Source organism: Pelobates fuscus, chromosome 13, assembly GCF_036172605.1.
Source record: "Pelobates fuscus isolate aPelFus1 chromosome 13, aPelFus1.pri, whole genome shotgun sequence".
In the NCBI taxonomy this organism is placed as follows: Eukaryota; Metazoa; Chordata; class Amphibia; order Anura; family Pelobatidae; genus Pelobates; species Pelobates fuscus.
In genome coordinates, this window is record NC_086329.1 from 65,388,401 (window position 1) to 65,403,776 (window position 15,376).

Sequence of the window (15,376 nt, forward strand, 5' to 3'; positions counted from 1 at the left end):
ACCTGGGATAAAGGGGTGTGTTGCTGCCCTAAGAGCATAAAGGATCCTTTTACGGAGCCAATACCATATAGGCTCCTGTCCATGTGAGTGGTTTCAGTCATTACTTACTACCAATTATCCATTTTTGGAACATCTGCACTATATTTTTTTGTTTGTTTCCTTTTATATGTACATTCAAGTTTTTCTAGACTGTCACTGTACCAAAGCAGTGAGTAAACTCCTCTACTGTTTAGAGCGCTCCACTTGTTTGGTATAATTTGTATACCTTATTTCTGCCTGGGAGAAATACCTAGGTGGCCATACCCACTTGTCTCTACGGAATTCATTTTTATACTAAATCAGTGTTTAAGGAACCGGGAGCAAATGAACAATGTATGTTCGCTGTTCTGCAGTAGTGTGAGATTCTGCTAAGGGGGATGCCTAACCCAGATGATAAATGACAAAATGGAAGGCATTGGGTACCTATGAGTCCATACTGACATGCCGCTGCTAAAAAAAAAACAAAAAAAAAAACCTTGATCGTATTGGTTGTGTACACTATGGACACCTACCATTACCTTGATGATGTAAGAATTGTTCTGGTACGTCACATATACTGTAGGATCCAATGGGCCAAGTCTATCTAAGCATGGCGTGTGGAGTCTAACACATGTCAGAATAAGTTATGGTAATATAGTATATGTCTGCTAAGTACCGTTGTATCCAGCGTACATTTTTATGTGTTTGTGTACTGAGTGCCGTATGTATCTGAGTAACGAACGTATGATTTGTAACGTATCGTGCCCGTACCAATGGAAGGAAACACCTTACGCTCGACTTTGTCTAGGTCTTTGAATCCTGTAAGCAGATCCAGAGATCAAATGAGAAATATCAAGTTTAACATATACCGTTGCATGAACCTCATGTAAGACTTGAGAACTAGTGTTTGATACCCAATGCACATACCAGTTCTAAGCAAAACATATATGCTAGAATTTATATTTAAATATGCAGGGGTATGATGTTACTTGTAGGCTAAGTGCAGCATGGCCACCAGGTGGGATATAGAGAGATATATATACCGTATATACTCTAGTATAAGCCGACCCGAATATAAGCCGAGGCCCCTAATTTTACCCCAAAAAACTGGGAAAATTATTGACTCGAGTATAAGACTAGGGTGAGAAATGCAGCAGCTACTGGTAAATCTCTAAATAAAATTAGATCCTAAAAAAAATTATATTAATTGAATATTTATTTACGGTGTGTGTGTATGTGTGTGATGCAGTGTGTGTGTGTGTATGAGTGCAGTGTGTATGAATGCAGTGTGTGAGTGTGTGATGCAGAGCCTTGGTGGGGGTGGGCATTTGTATTATTTTTTTATTATTTTATTATATAAATTTTTTTAAATTATTATTATTTTATTATTTATGTTTTTTATTATTATTATTAATATTTTTATTATTTTTTTCGTCCCCCCTCCCTGCTTGATACATGGCAGGGAGGGGGGCTCTCACTCCCTGGTGGTCCAGTGGCAATGGCAGTTCAGTGGAGGGGGGCTGGCAGGAAGCACTTACCTCTCCTGCAGCTCCTGGCAGCTCCCTTCTCCTCCGCGCTGGTCCGTGCAGCTCCTCTGTCCGCTCACAGTGTAAGTCTCGCGAGAGCCGCACTATGACCCCGCGGCTCTCGCGAGACTTACACTGGGAACTGACAGAGGTGCTGAAAGGACCGGCGCAGAGGACAAGGGAGCTGACAGGAGCTGCAGGAGAGGTAAGCGCTCGCTGCCAGCCCCCAGTCTGTATTATGGCAATTTAAATTACCATAATACAGACACTGACTCGAGTATAAGCAGAGTTGGGGGTTTTCAGCACAAAAAATGTGCTGAAAAGCTTGGCTTATACTCGAGTATATAAAGTATAATATACTCAATATTATAATCAGCCACATATTTATTCTTTTATAAACTAGCCACATTTTTTTTTTTTTTCCAACTTTGAGTGTGATGTGAGTTTGACTGACGTTTTAGTGTACAGCTTTGCGGTTGCAGTGCTGTATTTGAACGTGCTTGCCGGCCGACAGCAGACCTGCGCCTTTGGACGGGTGAGTAACCCCTTTCGTGCCCCGGTTGTTGGGGGGAGGTTAAGAGCCTGTTGGCCGTTTGTGCCATGCCACCGTGTCCCCAATTGATGGAGGGGGATGATCGTTTAATTGAAATTGAAAGTTGTTGAGAAAACATTGCAGAAGTTGCGTTTACAGTTTATCTGGGAGTTGGGAAGGACCTCCGTGTCCCTACTGTTATGGAAGGTTTCCTGGGTTCCTAATATTGGGGGAGGGGGTTTGGGAGCCGGTAAAGCCGGCGTGAAGGCCCTCTGTCTCCCAACTATTAGGGTAGGGGGGTTGGAAGCCGGCCCGTATGTGACCCTCTTGCTGGGGGGGTAGGCAGGGGAGAAACTACGGGTGCACCGAAATTCCGGCGGCTGAAAATATCGGCCGAAAATAGGGCGTTGGGATTTGTGGGATTTGTCACCCACCAAGTAGCTCACCATCCGCCCTGGTACCGCGAGAAGACCGCACACTGCCGCCGCGCAACCTTCTAACCGGAAGTGCCGTGAGAGAAGTGGGGCTGCCTGCTGTAAAACTACCAAGATCGCCTGCGGTAAGTAATTATATTTATTAATAAAATGAATTACATAGATTCAGTAAGAATCCCCAATTCTGTGTGAAGCCATCCACTTAGATATATATTAGTGATGATTGCCCTGCTGTACAGGAGGCTAATTGTGTCTTAGCCTCCAGGAAGATAAAGTGTATTGCTGACTGTACTGTAACAATTTTCACGCCCATCCGACATTTTGTTGTTTCTAAAAATAGTGCCATGAGTCTGACTAGCACTCAGACTCAAATGTAAAAAATAAACATAATTAATAAAGTATTATATTATAATTAATTATATGTAGCCGTGTGACACCAGGGTCATTCCTACCTAGAGCATTTTGATAATGAAATACACTTTCCTGCTGCAAACATATCCACATATCCACATCCATTTATTAATTATATTCTGCACGTGCCAATCTGCCCAAAGTGCTTTCTTCAAGTCCCTAGTCCACATTTCTAAATCTTTATTATTAAATAATATTATTATTAATTAATATATTATGACTAGTCTATTGGTATGTCATTTATAGAAAAAATGAGCTTTTCCAGGAGCTAGTCAGTTTGAAATATATAGAAAACTCAGGTGAAACAACCAGAGTTTTATATATATTTGAATTGCCAGCTGATATTTATTGAATTTTTATTTCAATCTGACTTGCTCTTGAAATAGCTATTTTTTTTTTCTTTAAATGACATACCAAGGCAATAATGCACTAATACCTGGCTAATACCTAATGCACTTGCCACTTATCATATTTTAAAGGTCTTTTACCCCATCCATTTAGTATTTTTTTTTTAAATAACAGCTTTGGGTGGCATTGTGTGTATAATATCTATGTATCTGTTTATATATTTTAATTCACTTTCCTTCTTTTTTTTTTATCTATAGCTGAGGCATAGTTCTCTTTCAGTGACTTTACAATGTCAGCGGTTTGGAAATATTTCAAAGTTTCTGATAAAGACACCAAATTTGCCGTCTTTGTTCAGCTAACATTTCAAGAGGGGGTACAGTGCAGAGGCAATTTTCCACAACCGGGTTGATATACCACCTGAAAACACGACATTCAATTCAGCATGAAGAGTACAGAAAAGCAACAATGCTTAAAAGTACCCCAACTACTAGCACACCACCAACACCATCTGTAGCCACAGTCTTTGAAAAAATTAAGAAATTTGCAAATGATAGTGCCAAAGCAGAAGGCATTACAGAGAAAATAATGGAATTTATTGCCTTAGATGACCAGCCATTCTCTGTTGTGGAAGACATTGGATTTCGTAAGCTCATACAACACATTGAGCCTCGTTACACACTGCCAAGCAGACGTTATTTTGCAGAAACCTGTCTACCTGAAATGTTTGACCGTGTTTCAAAACACATTCATAAGCTCATGACCACAGACATCCCAGCTCTAAGTTTTACCACTGACATTTGGAGCTCAGACGTAAGTCCAACTAGCATGCTCAGCTTAACAGCGCAGTGGAGAGACGCCGATTTTAAATTGCAAACAATTTTGCTTCAGGCACAAGAGTTTGTTGGGTCACATACTGCAGCAGCAATATCTGAGGCTTTAGTTAGCATGCTTGAAACTTGGCACATTGACAGGTCTAAAGTGCATCTGATTGTCCGAGATAATGCACGGAACATGGTAAAGGCTCTGGAGGACAGTGGCCTCAATAGTATACCGTGCATGGCACACGCTGCAGCTGGCTGTAAATGAGGGAGTGCTGAGTCAGCGCAGCATATCAGATGTAACCGCATCAGGGAGAAAAATTGTGGGTCACTTTAAGCATTCTCCGCTTGCTTATTCACGATTACAAGCTTTTCAAGTAAAGTTTGGAATGCCACCCAAACGACTGCAGCAAGATGTAGCCCCTCGCTGGAACAGCACATACTATATGTTGGAAAGATTACTTGAACAAAAGAGAGTCATAGCTGCGTACATGGCAACCTTCAGTGCACATCAGTGGATCTTAATTGAAAATATTGTGTCTCTTCTTGCTCCATTTGAACAGTTAACCAAGGAAATAAGCTCAACTAATGCATCTGTTGCAAGTTATTCCCTTGATTGCAGCACCGAAGCGTCTGCTAGGAAAAGAGGTGCAAACAGACCATGGCATCAAAACAGCTAAAAGCACTCTATTGGAGGCTGTTAACAAACGCTTTCAAGACACTGAGTCAAACCCCCTGTACTGCATTGCAACAGTACTAGATCCTTGATTTAAAGAACATTACTTCGACATGGAGAAAAAGCAGCGTGCACGGGAAATGATACAGGCACAGTTGGAAGTGATGGAAGCATCTGGTGAAGGAGACTTGATGCACAGCACAGAACAAAGTGTGCCAGAGAAGCGTTCACGACGTACAAGTGATGGGGAGCACACTCCCTCGCTTTCTGACATGTTTGACGAGATTCTACAGGAAAGCAGCACCCCGATCCACAAGTGCAGCTACAAAACAGCTGGAGATTTACCTTGCTGAACTACCCATCGCCAGAAGCGACAATCCCCTTGACTACTGGCGCATGAACAAAAATCGCCTTCCATTGCTTGCACGGATTGCACGCAGATATTTATCTGCCCCAAGCACCAACACAGAGAGCGAGAGACTATTCAGTGCAGCATCTCATGTTCTTGATGAGAAGCGGAACAGTCTCTCGTGCGAGAAAGCTGAGCAACTTTTGTTCTTGAAAAGAAACCTGCCACTTTTACTTAAATAGAAAGCAGTCCAAGTTGTCATGTGTAGTTATTTTATTTGCATTAAAATGTGTAGCCCTGCAAAAATTTGTTCTTGACCTGAGGCTACGTCTGTTTACAGTTTGAGGTTGGTTTTACAACTGTTTCTTGCACTGTTGTTTTGTACAATCACTTGTACATGTTGTTTTGTACAATCACTTGTGTATGAGGAAGCCCCATGTTATATAATATGTGGCTTAGTTAATAATATCATTACATGGATAATATGTCTAAACCTTGGGCAAGGATTTTAACAGTCTATGAATATTGACTGGAATACAAAACTAAATATTTTATTGAGGGTTTTATAATTTTTAATTGTCAGACACTTAAAAGTACGCTATAGAGTCAGGAATACCATCATGTATACCTAACACTAGACTGCTGGAGTAGCCATTTATGTGCCCACCCTCCTCAGATTGGAGATAAAAGGTTGTTTAATTACCTTTTCTCCATCGCTGCGGCTGGCCCTGACGGCTGACACCATGGCTTAAAAAAGCATTGGGACGGCCTCAGGAGCTGGTGAAGCACAGACCAGGAAGCTGCAACAAGACAACACTGACAGATACCTACAGCACCTGGACGAAATCTGTCAGCGACTCTGCGCTACCCTAAAGGCAAGACAGGGGCATGCTATACCCGTTCAACACACACGGGATCCCCGGAGCAGAGTGGGAAGTGGAAGTGGCGGGAAGCCTGTGGGCATCCCATCGGAACGCGCATGCAGACATCCACATTCTGGCCCACCTAGGCCGCAGGCTACGGAGGGGAAGACCCCGGTGCATCGTCCACACGGGCAGGGGACCACTCGCAGCCAGCGGAGGCACAACATCTGGTCCACCTGTCTACCCAAGGAAGGGCAGGACTTGGACCCTTTGAGGCCCCAAGACCGTGGATCCAAGATGCTGGCCTGCAAGTCGGCCAGGGGCGGGAGGCATATCCCCCACACCGCACCAACTGCAGAAACCTGGGACCCCCTTAGGATCCACACTCAGAGCAACCTGCCGACAGGAATAGGCTGAACGCATAACCCTGGACTGTAACATAATCTAACGCTGACAAAAGCACTTGAAAATGCTTTACACACACTGCTTCCCGCAAACCTGGCCAGTGGCAAGCCTAATCCTAAACGTTGCTGTTGCACCTATAAATCTCATGTATGTTCTTTTATCATTTTGTTGATGCTTTATTATTTTCACTTCACTCACACTCTAGCTTAAGACTAGCACAACATGTAATCACTCACTCATAGCTTAGGTAGGCAAGAGAGATGAATAGCCACCTTATGAGTCAGTCAAACATGAGCCTAATTGCTAATCTAAAGGAACTGTTATATCTAGCCTGTTTTACTATGTATACTTTCTTACCGTAGTTCACTAGAGTTACACAAGACTATCTGCTTAAACAAAAATTGTGCATGTATTTTCAACTACCCCTTTCTAACAGATGTCTAAACATTGTGTGAGGATTGCCGTTGGGGTACCTTGTGCACGTATGTCAAACTAATATGCACTGCAATAAAAATAAAAAAAATAAAAAAAATAAAGCATTGGGAGCCTATTGCACATAATTTTCAAATAAATCAGTGACAGACTGGACCCATCCCTGAGACTCTCAAGCGAGAGATCCCCACTACCCCAACAGGGCATTGGCTGACCTTGGCATGGGGCTGCGGACACTAATTCCGGCACAAAACTCCCAACAAGGCTTCCACGTAAACTACCATTGCCAGCTGTAGAGGAAGGAACATTAATGCCTAATTGATTTCACCCATTAAGAGTCACCAACTAGCCTTAAACCCCAGAAAACAAGAAATGGTTACTTATGAAGGGAGGAGGCCCACCTGATCACCTTCGGTACTCTGCTTCCATATGTTTAGATGAACTAACTCAACACCCTTAGCTTAAGCAATGCCTATAGCTTAACATAATATGCTAAACTAACTCACTAGTCTACTTCTCATGGGCATAGTGCCCCTACCCTCAGTCTATGCAACTAGTGCCCAGTTTTCACCTCTAGCCTGTGCTTTATCTAGTATGAAACACGTCTATATCACTATGTTTCAAGTTGCAACCGTTAACAGTATAACCGATAGACGTATATGCTTCACTTCTGTACATATATATACTTTAAAATGTGCATTACTAACTGCCATATTTTTGAAACGTTCTGACATTAATGTGCTTACAAATGCTGTTGTGGCAGAGTAAGCTGCTTTGTTCATTCGTGCACTCAAAAAAAAAAATAATTAAAATTTTTTTTTAATATTTTTATCAAATAAATTGGAAATATGTTTGTTTATTGGTATGGTATTCAATTATATATATATTGTTTTTTTGTTTGTTTTTTAAAGCTATTTTCTGTCCAATTTTGGTGTGTTGCTCTCAATAAGTGTGGTTATTTATTCTATTGGCTTGTAGTTTTTCATATTTGATTTATTAAATTCAATGAAAAGAATTATATTAATAAAATCATTAAAAAAAAAAAAAAGTATTTTAAAAAGTATTTGGGCAAAAAGGCAGTTTCGGTTTTCGGTCAAGGGCATCCTGAATTTTCGGTTTCGGCCCTGAATTTTCATTTCGGTGCACCCCTAGGAGAAACCTTATGGGGACATTAACATGGTAAAAAACAACAAATTGGACATACTACACATCTGGGGGGAGCCGGCAAATAACCGGGACCCCGGAAGGGTAGAAACATTGTGCCGTTTAAGTGAGACACAGACTGTGTACTTCTGTACCTGTCTGTACTCACTGTTGATCTGCCGCCCGGTGACAAGGTGAAATCAGCCAGAGGAGGCCGTGCTGGGGGTACCTTAGACCTCCGTGACCTGTGTCCGTGGGGGGATCTGTCATACCCCAGTAGTATATGGTAGCCGTAGACCTCGGCGGGTTGGGCTATGTCTAAGCTGCAGACCGGTACAATGATACCGGTCTGCTCACTTACTGTTCGGCGGGAAAATTGACCGTGGCGGGCGGCAGAGTGTTTCCTGGGGAGCGAAGCCCTGGCGAGCTGTCAGGAGGAGGTTGAGAGCTGCAACTGAAATCCCTCAGAGAACCGGAAGTCCTGCCCAGAAGTACGTCTGGACCAGTAGGTGAGTTAGGTAGGAGGGGGGAGTCCATTTTAAAGGGTCATAGCCCCTCCCACAACTTCAGGTCCTGCATATATATATATATATATATATATATATATATATATATATATATATATATATATATATATATATATATATATATACACATACATATATATATATATTTTTTTTTTTTTTTTCTCCAGTGGAATGCATGTTGCGTTCCCAGAACAATACATCAGAAGGAGCATGTTCAAAATACACAACAGTGTTACAGGAAATGATGCGAGGAAGGGACAGGTGGAACACAGGGTGCATTCTACAGCTAACATGGACAGAAAGGAAGTGACAAAGCATTATGTTGCAGACTCCTAGAACAAACGGCGCGTTCCACAGGATGAACACCCAGAAAATCCCATTTAGAAGGTGTATAAGATGCAACAGGAGTTCAGAACATTTTCATAAACCAACTGAGGAAGCCACAATTTGGCGAAACGTGTCTCAGTGATTAGACTTTTGTGCCATCCCTCATATGGACTTGGTTCTTTTGTGTTACTTTACAATGTTTTGCTGTAGAACCATCTACTTTTTCATTTGAGGGGATATTATCCCAACCATCTTCCTCCATATTGATTGAATTGATTTGGATCTCTCAAAGGATCCTAAGGCGAAATACACTAAAACCTGGTGGCATTGTGGCTTTTTAGCAATGCATTCTTACCACATGATATTAATTGCATGTTATACAAGATTTATCTGCACTATTTTGTGTTCCTCTTTTATATCTCTACAGAAAATTGAGAGATGGAGATAGAGATAAATAAAGAAAAGTAGAAAGTATTTGAGTTTTCAGCTCCACCTATTGTAGATGTTCTTGATTAAAAGTAAGGAGTGGGTGAAGCGTGGGTTGAGCTTTACTGATTGTTGTAATATTTTATACTTCATCACTAGTTTAGAGTCGTAAGTTTAGTGTTAATTTTGATAAGGAAATTTCCAAAGCAAACTTTGCAAGACTGAACACATTTTGATGACAATCATTACTATGTTACAAATGCTATACTGTACCTTTTAATATCAGTCTTGGTCTTTTTCTGTGTAGCAGCAGAAAAAGCAGAAGGTGGATTTGTAAAATTGAGGTAGTCACGCTCCGCGGTGAAGGCTTCATTTTCATTGTCCAAATTCTCTGAAGCTCTGAAGAGCTCCCTCAGCTTTTGAATACTCTCTGGGCTGCCATGATCCACCTGTTTTTTATGAGGAGGAGAATCTATTTCTTGAGCAATATTCTTTGTTTTTGCTTCTTTTATTGGCCGCCCAGTAACTGCACCTTCCCTAAATCCTTTTGCAAATGGGTTACAATCAATTTTTAGCTGAGTAATCTGAAAGTTTTGGTATGCTGTTACAGCAATGAACTCTGTCTGGGGGAAGGTAAAAGTATGAACATCTGGTCCATTAAGCTGAATCACTTCTGTAGCTTTGTTGGCTGGTACTACATGAAGTCGAGGAAGGTAACGGTGCATAGAGTGTAGAATTATATGCCCTTCTGAATCCAAGATATTATTGGTCAGCTTCAGTTTGTAAAATGAAATTGGCTGGTGCATCCAGTAATGCCCTGTTGATGGTGATTCAGGATGTATAAAAACCCTACCAAGAACATGAGGCTCTGATCTGCCCCCTGGCTCCCAAGTTTTTCCATTCCACTTAAACCGGTGGTTGTCCATTGGTGTTATATCCATGACAAGGATATATTTCAGATTGGGGTCAAGACCAGATATCCAGTAGCGACAATAAGGAAACATTCGCCTTCCTTGTTTTGTTAACACCATCTCTGTATTACAGCGGAAAAATTCATTCCACATGTTGTTATTGTCAAGAGTTACTGTGATTTTTCCAGAAGTGCATTCAGCCGAAAGGAAGGATTTAGACTGATATTTATCATTTCCTACTGACATGACTGGTGCAACAGAGGAGGTATCCCTGTTTGCCACAAGTATCCCTTCATCTGTCTTGCCCTGTGACTGCTGCAGGATAACAAAATAAGCAGGAGTGGATACTGATGGTTTACTGCAGGTTTCATGGCATACTGATGGGGGTTGCTGGTTCTCCATTGTTATCAGCATGGAGAGGTTCACTGAACCTTTAACAGTAATTTAGAACAGCCTTCTCTGGAATGCACTCATCCTACAAAAGAAGAAGTAGTTAGTAAACCAACTCTTAAAAGAATTATTACACATGATTGAAGTGTAAAAAAACATCTTTAATGAAGCTTTACAGTTGGCACAAAATCAATTCATTTGTAGATTTCACCTGTTCATTAACCCCTTAAGGACAGCGGGCGTGCCATTTCGTCCTTAGGGACCCGACTCTAAACGCCGGCATAGCACATCCCCGCCGTCCTATTCACTTACCTGTGAATCACGATGGGGGGAAACTTGCCTGGCATCCCAGGCAGTCCCCTTGCAGTGATCCCCCCCCAGTCATGTGATTGCGAGGTCCTCGTAAGGACCTTAAGATCACATGGACGGAATAGCCAGCAGGGGGAGTGCCTGGAATGACAGGTAGTCCCCCTGCTGCCTGTAGAAAAGTAAAAAAAAAAAAAAGTTTAAACACAGTTTAAAATTCAATTATATATATTATACAGTCTAAGGGTATTTTAATATATATTTTATATGTGTAAAAAAAAAAAAAAAAAAAATATATATATATATATATATATATACACACACACAATTCTAGGTATATATTTATGTAATATTTATAAATAATTAGGTAATTTTATTAATTACAATTTGCAGGACCTGCCTGACAACCAGACAGGCAGAAAGTTCAGAGAATTTAATTTGCCATCACTATATTTAACCCGGGTTACTTTCCAAGACACCATAAAACCTGTACACAAGGGGTACTGTTTAACTCGGAAGACTTCACTGAACACAAATATTAGGGTTTCAAAAAACCAATTTGAATGTCAATTTTGGCCAGTGTTTGTGACCAAGAGGCAAAAAAAAAAAAAAACAACTGGACATACCCCATTTACAATACCTTGGGTTATCTGCTTTTGTAAATTATCACGGCCCCCAGCTCGCCGAGTTCATGCCCGACCGCACTGACAGACTGAGTTTACCTGCTCAGCGGCGAACCGGGAACCGCTCCTCCGGATCTTCCTGTCAGTTTGCCCAAAACAAAGATAGCGTTGAGTTGCGGCTATCGTTGACTCCGCCCCACAGGGTTATACGAACGTGCGTGTGACTTCATGACGCCGACACACGTTCTGGGGTCAGAGGTCACCCTCTGACCAATTACTAAGGAGAGATATTTAAATCCCTGAAACTTCACAGTTCTTTGCCCTGTCGTGGTTTCCTGTCCTTGTTCCCGAGAGTGCATTTTCTATTTCGGTTATTGCTATTCCGGGTATTTTGACTTTGGCTATTATTGACTACTCTGATTTCTGGTTCCCCTGACTTGGCTTGTTTAACCCCTTAAGGACCAAACTTCTGGAATAAAAGGTAATCATGACAGGTCACATGTCATGTGTCCTTAAGGGGTTAATCGGTATTGTGTATGTCTGGCTTTCTAGACTGCAGCTATCCCTTGACCATTCTCTGTCTTTACGTATTAGTCCGGCCATTCTAAGGACCAGTTTACGTTCTATCCTTTCTGTTCTGTCTATGTAGATGTTACATAGTTCTGCGTGCTGGACCACACTAGCAATCGTGACACAAATGGTATGCCATCATGGGGGTAATGCTCATTCCTGGGCTACCACACGGTCTCAAAGGCAACTAAACTAACGTTTTACTGTTTTAAAAACACTAATATTTGTGTCCAGCAAAGTCTCCGAGAATAACAGTACCCCCCATGTACAGGTTTCATAGTGTTTTTGAACGTTACAGGGTCAAATATAAGGCTTGATTTTCCGTTTTTTTCACGTTGAAATTTGCCAGATTGATTATGTTGCCTTTGAGAGAATATGGTAGCCCAGGAATGAGAATTACCCCCATGACGGTAGCTTGCTATGGGGTCCGTATGTACTAAAAGGTCTTTTAGATTCTTATTCCTTTTAAAACAAACCAATGGTGCTTGCTTGAATTCTCTTGGAAGTGTCTCATCACTCGCTAATATCTTCCAGTTCCTCTTAACAGAGGCTACTACCCGTGGAGATGCTGGTTGATATAGAATGGGGAAAACAAGTTCTGAAGGCTTCTTTTTCTTCTTCTCTTCAGCGCGTGCACTTCGTGCTTCTTGAAGCGCTTTATCAAGAATTCGGCTATCATAGCCTCTTTGTAGAAATTTTGTCTTCATCTCTAAAATCTGTTTCCCCATAGTTTGGACATCCGAGTTATTCCTGATGACTCTCAAAAATTGTGCTTTTGGTAATGAGTCTTTGAGTGCCTTAGGGTAAGCGCTTTGGTAATGTAGTGTTGTATTCCTGTCTGTGGGCTTAGTATAAAGTGAATACTGGAGACTTTTGTCACCCACCTCTATCTGGAGGTCCAGGTAATGTACTCTTTCAGTACTTTTCTCTGCCGTAAACCTAACCGGTTTGCCAATTGCCACTATATATTTTTTTTTATTTTTTTTTAATATATGTTTTATTTATTTTTTGTCCCCCTCCCTGCTTGTTACCTGGCCAGGGAGGGGGGCTATGGCACTCCCTGGTTGCCCAGTGGCATGTACTGAGCAGTGGGGGGCCCCACAGCAAGCTGTTACTTACCTCCCAGCAGCTCCGCTGTGTAAATCTCGCAGCCCGTGGTAACTCTCTGACGGCTGCAGGACCTGCGATATTTACACAGGCAGCTGAAAGGAGCTGCTGGGAAGGTAAGTCACAGCTTGCTGCGGGCCCCCCCAGGACCGCTGGGCTTGTAATGGGCCCGGCGGTCCTGGTATGTATTATCGGAAATATCGGTATCTTTATTGGCAGATACCGATATTGCCGAAAACACCGAATATCGGGCGATAATATCAGTAAAACCGATAATCGGTCAATCCTTAATACCGATATTGCCGAAAATACAGATGTGACGGACCGCCAGCACCCCCAGGTACCTTCGTCAATCGCGGCTTCCTAGGACTGGCGAGTACCATAAGCACCGCACTGGGGAGTATAGTGATTATAGCAATCCCCAGAGTGTATGTAGTTCTCCAATCCCCCAGACATGAGCCAAGACTTCATGAATGGGTAAAGCATATCGTTTAATGTGAGCTACAGCTGGCCTCTTATGCAAGTCCTCAAGCAAGGGGTACGCCCACATGGACCTTGTTAGGGACAGGGACAAAAAGCTTACAAACCAATTGTAGCGGAGAGCCGATCTTTCACAGCTATTCTCCACTAGAGATCCCAGTGAGGCTCAGGAACAAGGTGATGATAAGTCCACAGGCAAGGTTTCTAGCAGGTAGAGTAATACAGCAATATCCCCATCGCAATCCCAATAACTGGACGACACACAGTTTCAGGAGTAGAACTGACAAGCTTTTTCCACAGTTCCTTATAAAGCCCTCTCCCATGCAAGGGAGGAGGTTCTATCACTTAAGACATTATCCAATCTGTGAACAGTAACCTCCCACACATCTCCTCCCCTCCTCTAGCATCATAATCCCCTTATCATGTACATAGTTTTACCCAAGTTTTGGATGTACCCTAAATACTTGGGGTACATCCACAAATCCAATATCTCCAGATAGCCCTAGTCTGGAGGAACAACATATTTTAAAATCAGCCCATTCGGATAAACGGTTCGTGAGATATGGGGTTCCAAAGATTTGACCGACCGCATGGGTAAAGTATCCGAAAACAGTTCCATGCATTTTGGCCCTGCGGTCGGTCACAGAAAAGGGAATGAAACAGACGAATTGCCTGGGTTATAGAGACTAAGGGGAATTCGCATGAATCCCCTAGTTCGTGAGTTTCTTTCTACCGAACGGCGGGTCATTCGGTAGTTTCTATACGAATTTCTGGAAGTATGGAGGTCTCAGCGGTGTTTGCCTAGTCAAGTGTCCGATTTTAGTACCAGACACTCGACGGCAAAACACCGCTGTTCGGTAGTTTAAGATGGCCGCCGCCACGTGTTCGTATCCCGAATGGCGGCCACCCAGAGGACAAAGACCACACTGCACGAATAGGTAATTACCCGTTTGCAACATTGTTGCAAACGGTAATTGAAGGCACACTTTACACAGGGTGGTCTGGTTGTTCGGTAGTTTCATTCCCTTGTTCCATTCGAATGATTCTACCGAACAACCAGAGGAATACAGTACTTTACACACATTCAACTGCCAATATACCCGGATACAATGATTTCTATGCATGTTCACACACATTAAACTAGCAATATGACCAAATACAATTATCCCCATACATGTTGTAGGACAGCCCGGTACCAATCCGCTACACCAATCAGAACAGTAATTAAACGTACAACACTCCCATAACAATCCCTCCCCTCTGCCTGAGAGATAATTGAGTCAGATACTGTATTAACCCAATTATCTCCAGGCAGAAAACAAAACAAAACACATTTACAAAGTCCCATAAGTACCCAAAAACACAACATATCAAAATAAATGAACAACATATCCAAAAATCACCCAGATCAGAGCAGGGGTTCAGGAAATTCCTGGAAGTCTCTTTTTGAAAACAGCTCCAGAGAATTAGTGCCAACGGTCGGTCTCTCTGTCTGGAGTACAATAGTACATAATTCACATGAACAGTGCCTTTTAAAGTATTTTAGCCAGGTCCATTGCAGGGTTCTTAGTCACATGGTAGGAGGCTGGCAGGAAGTTACTTTCGTCACAACAGAATATTGGCCAGACCTATAATCGGTCAATGCCTAATTTAAAGTTTAGTATACTTTCAATAAAAGTTATTTTTCATCTTTTTTCAAATGTTATTTTATTTCTGCTGCCCATTTAGCTGTGCAGGTTTATTTACCTAATAGC

At 42.0% G+C, this 15,376-nt stretch overlaps 1 protein-coding gene across 1 annotated transcript in view; it reads right to left on the reverse strand.

The window, feature by feature from the left end:
• The window catches only part of MGA (MAX dimerization protein MGA), a 310,904-nt gene that overhangs the window by 220,762 nt on the left and 74,766 nt on the right, over positions 1-15,376 (reverse strand). The window contains exon 2 of the mRNA XM_063440253.1: positions 9,509-10,621. Coding sequence (XP_063296323.1) covers positions 9,509-10,560 — 1,052 coding nt within the window. The 5' untranslated portion in view covers positions 10,561-10,621. The remainder of the gene's footprint in view (positions 1-9,508; positions 10,622-15,376) is intronic.